Below are 3403 nucleotides of genomic sequence, written 5' to 3'. Positions count from 1 at the left end.
TTTTTTTTTTTTTTTTTTAATGGTACAGACCATAGACCATATTTCCTCATTGGTAAGTACCACCTTGATCTTAGAGAGTTTTTTAGGAGCACCACCAGTGACCTTCTCGACTAGGAGCAGAGCGAGTTCTGCTTTCAAATCTTTCAACTGGTTCAATAGATCTGTCTTCGACTTTCCTTTGAGCTTGTGAACCTTAATCCTCGCCATGGCTGCGGCTCTCCCCTGCTACTCCTCTTCTCACTCTCGCCTTCTATTGTCGGAAACTGTAAAATGGAGAGGACTACAGACCAAGGTAAAAGGTAAAATGCCGATACCGTATCTGTTTCAGGATGACCGATACCGTGCATTGAAAATGATCCCCGCACCTTACAGCCTGCACCTAGCGGCCTGTCAAATCCGTACTCTGCAGTACTGCACCTAACAGTCTAAACTCTACACTCTACACTCTACACTCTACACACTACTTTTTTTTTCATTGGAAATGACCAGAGCTCCCACTCCCATTGCTTTCTCATGTCTGAAGGGTCTCAGCCATGTTTCTTGAGGTGACCTGAGGTTTTTGGAGAACATCTTCTTCATTCTGAGATTTCGGAAGCATTAGTCTTCTTTTAAGTTTTCTTCGGGTCTTCTGATAGTTTCTGGATTGAGGGATTTTCTCTAGAAATTGTTGTGTCTGCTTGATGATTTGAATGCTTGCTCGGGGAAAGTAACGTTTGGTGTTTTAAGGAGAGTTCGTTTCTTTTCTCTCACCTCATTTGATCCTTGATCCTTAGATTTCTGAGTTCTTGTTCGGAAAATTCTTCATAGAGGTCGAGATTTTTTCTTTATTTTTGATCGAGATTAACTTGGCCAGTGTCCTGGTCTCTTTCGGATTATTATCGAAGAATCACTTGCTGAGAATTTTCTTATATCTGATTCTATTTCTCTTCCTCTGTAACAATCGGTTTCAGGTAAGGTTTCTGAACTCCTTCCATCTCGATAACGTTGAACTGTTGAAGTGAATTATAGGATTTTCACAACTATGCTGTCTGCGTTGGACACCGATTTTTACTAACTATGCTATCAGGTAGAAAGGAGGAAAAATGGAAGCGAATGTGATCTTTCCTGTGATAAAGAAACTCGGCTCCCTGCTGAAGGATGAAGCTTATTCTCTCTACGAAGCTGAGGGAGATGAAGACAAGCTTGCTAAGTTGCTGATGAAAGAGGAGCCCCGGGTGCCGACATTGGGTGTTGTTTCAATTACAGGTATGGGCGGGTTGGGCAAAACAACACTTGCTAAACAAATCAATAACCGAGATGATGTTAAAAGGCACTTCGACTGTCAAGCCTGGGTTTCTCTCTCAAAAGAATATAAAATAGAAGATGTTTTGTTGGATATGATCAAACAAGTTGAGGTACTCACAGTACTCACAGTAGAACAGAGACGAGGGTTGGAGTCATCGGATGTTAAAATTTTGAAAGCAAGGCTTTCTAAATCTCTCGAGAATAAGAAGAAATATCTCTTTGTAATAGATGATATATGGGAGATTGAAGATTGGGAGAAACTGAAAGAGAGTCTCCCTTTTCCACGAAACAATCAGAAATGCAGAGTGCTGCTGACAACCCGTGATGATAGGGTAGCAAGGTACGACCGAATCGCTCTTTCGTTCAAATGTTTGGATAAAAAGAAAAGTTTGGAACTCTTCTTCAAGGTTGTATCCGGAGCAACACCAGCACACCAGATGATAGCAATGCAGAACCAACTGTCAACCATGAGATGAAAACTCTTGCTGAGGAAAATATTGCCAAATGTAATGGATTACCACTAGCTATTGTGGTTTTGGGTGGCCTTTATCTCATACACATTCATTGACTATTAATGAATGGATGCTTGTGTTTCACAACGGGGATTCGTTTGTAGAGGGTAAATGCCACAAGGTTTTAGCTCTAGGCTTCACTGAATTAACTGCCTAGTTAATTGAAGGATGCCTTTGTTACTTATCTATACTGTGATCAATTGAAGGATGCCTTTGTTACTTTGGTGATTCAGTCATAGTGCATCATAATGTACCCTTCCTTGTAAGGTTACTTGACAATGCTCATTACTTTGTATCTTTGTTAATGGATGGAGGTGAGGTTTGAATAGATCTATACATCTCTTTGTGTTGAAGTTCTAGAGCCAATTTCCTATTGAGTCAGATTTTCATTTGAAAAGCGTCGAGGTCCATGATATTGCTATTGTTGGCCTCTTTATTTTACAGGAATATTCAATTGCTTACGTTATCTCTTTAGTTGGATTTTGATTTCAGTTTGGTTTCTAAAAATAAGTCAATGAATAGGTTTTTGGCCTGAAATCAAAACTGTTTAGCCACTGCATCCCATTTTGAATTCCTTTCACATTTTTTTTGGGGGGGGGTGGAGAGAGAGAGAGAGAGAGAGACAGACAAAGAGAGAGAGAGGGTGGTAGCATAAGCAGAAGGAAGGGGTGGTGCCAGGGTGGGGGTTGGGCGGGGAGAGGGCAGTTTGCAAGTAGGGTGGGGTTGATTGTAAGGAGCTGGGCGAGGGCGAGGGCGAGGGCGAGGGAGAGAGGGTAGCCTGGGATGGGTTTACAAGTAAGGGCGATGGAGAGGCCAGGGGCAGGAGGGGGTTACACGGGGAGTAATGGTGGCGGCAGGTTGTAGGGAGGAGATCAAACTCCCGTGAGAATAGTTGGAAGGTAAGTTGCCACTTGGGGAAGGAGAGAGTTAAAAATTTGGAATTAGCCCCTAAATGCGAAATTGAAATCAAACCAAAGAGAACCTTAGTTCTTAGTAAAATGTATGACAATTGAGATTGTAGACTCAATGATAAGGGTACTAATTTCTTAAATGTCTAGTTGATGTGAAGATTTATCCATATATGGGTTTTAAATTTAAGTGGAACATAAACTATTGACCATAAGGGCAGGCCTTGGGAAATGGTAAGGTTGCTCTATTCTACATATGCCCCTCCTCAGACTCTTCATAGTGGGAGCTTTGTGCACTGGATAATCCTTTTATAAAGCATTGGCCCTCTTGCTCCAAGTCTGCACTTGCCAATATTTTGTTATTTCTCAGACCTACAATTTTGTAGACTCAGAACATAAACTTTGCTTGCATTTTGCTCGAACTGAAGAATTTGCCAATTTCTGTTTTCTAATCAAGCATTTGCTTAAGAAATAGTTCTTAGGCTTGTGATATTCTCCTGTTGGTCAATCAAGAATCTGGGAGAGATTTTTTTTTTTTTATTCTTAACTTCAGTTTTCACTTTACCCACTAATTTTGGGTTCATCAGAATTTGTAATCTTACTTCAGTTGCCCCTTAGCATAACGGACTTAAATCCTCTACTGTGGCAGTGAATAAACTATCGCTTTTTTTTTCGGTTGAAGGAAAAAAAAAAAAAAAT

At 40.7% G+C, this 3403-nt stretch overlaps 1 protein-coding gene across 1 annotated transcript; it reads left to right on the top strand.

The window, feature by feature from the left end:
* Positions 1 to 500: 500 nt before the first annotated feature.
* Positions 501 to 2149, top strand: LOC122077363 (putative disease resistance RPP13-like protein 3). Its single transcript, XM_042643288.1, has 2 exons — positions 501 to 950; positions 1067 to 2149. Exon 2 carries the CDS (start codon positions 1083 to 1085, stop codon positions 1758 to 1760), a length of 678 nt encoding a protein of 225 aa, XP_042499222.1. The 5' UTR covers positions 501 to 950; positions 1067 to 1082; the 3' UTR covers positions 1761 to 2149.
* The last annotated feature ends 1254 nt before the right edge of the window (positions 2150 to 3403 follow it).

Source organism: Macadamia integrifolia, chromosome 4, assembly GCF_013358625.1.
Source record: "Macadamia integrifolia cultivar HAES 741 chromosome 4, SCU_Mint_v3, whole genome shotgun sequence".
NCBI lineage: Eukaryota > Viridiplantae > Streptophyta > Magnoliopsida > Proteales > Proteaceae > Macadamia > Macadamia integrifolia.
This window is presented reverse-complemented; position numbering and strand designations above follow the sequence as displayed.

Coding starts and splice junctions, on each gene's coding strand:
- LOC122077363 (XM_042643288.1), top strand. CDS start 1,083: ATGGAAGCGAATGTGATCTTTCCTGTGATAAAGAAACTCGGCTCCCTG.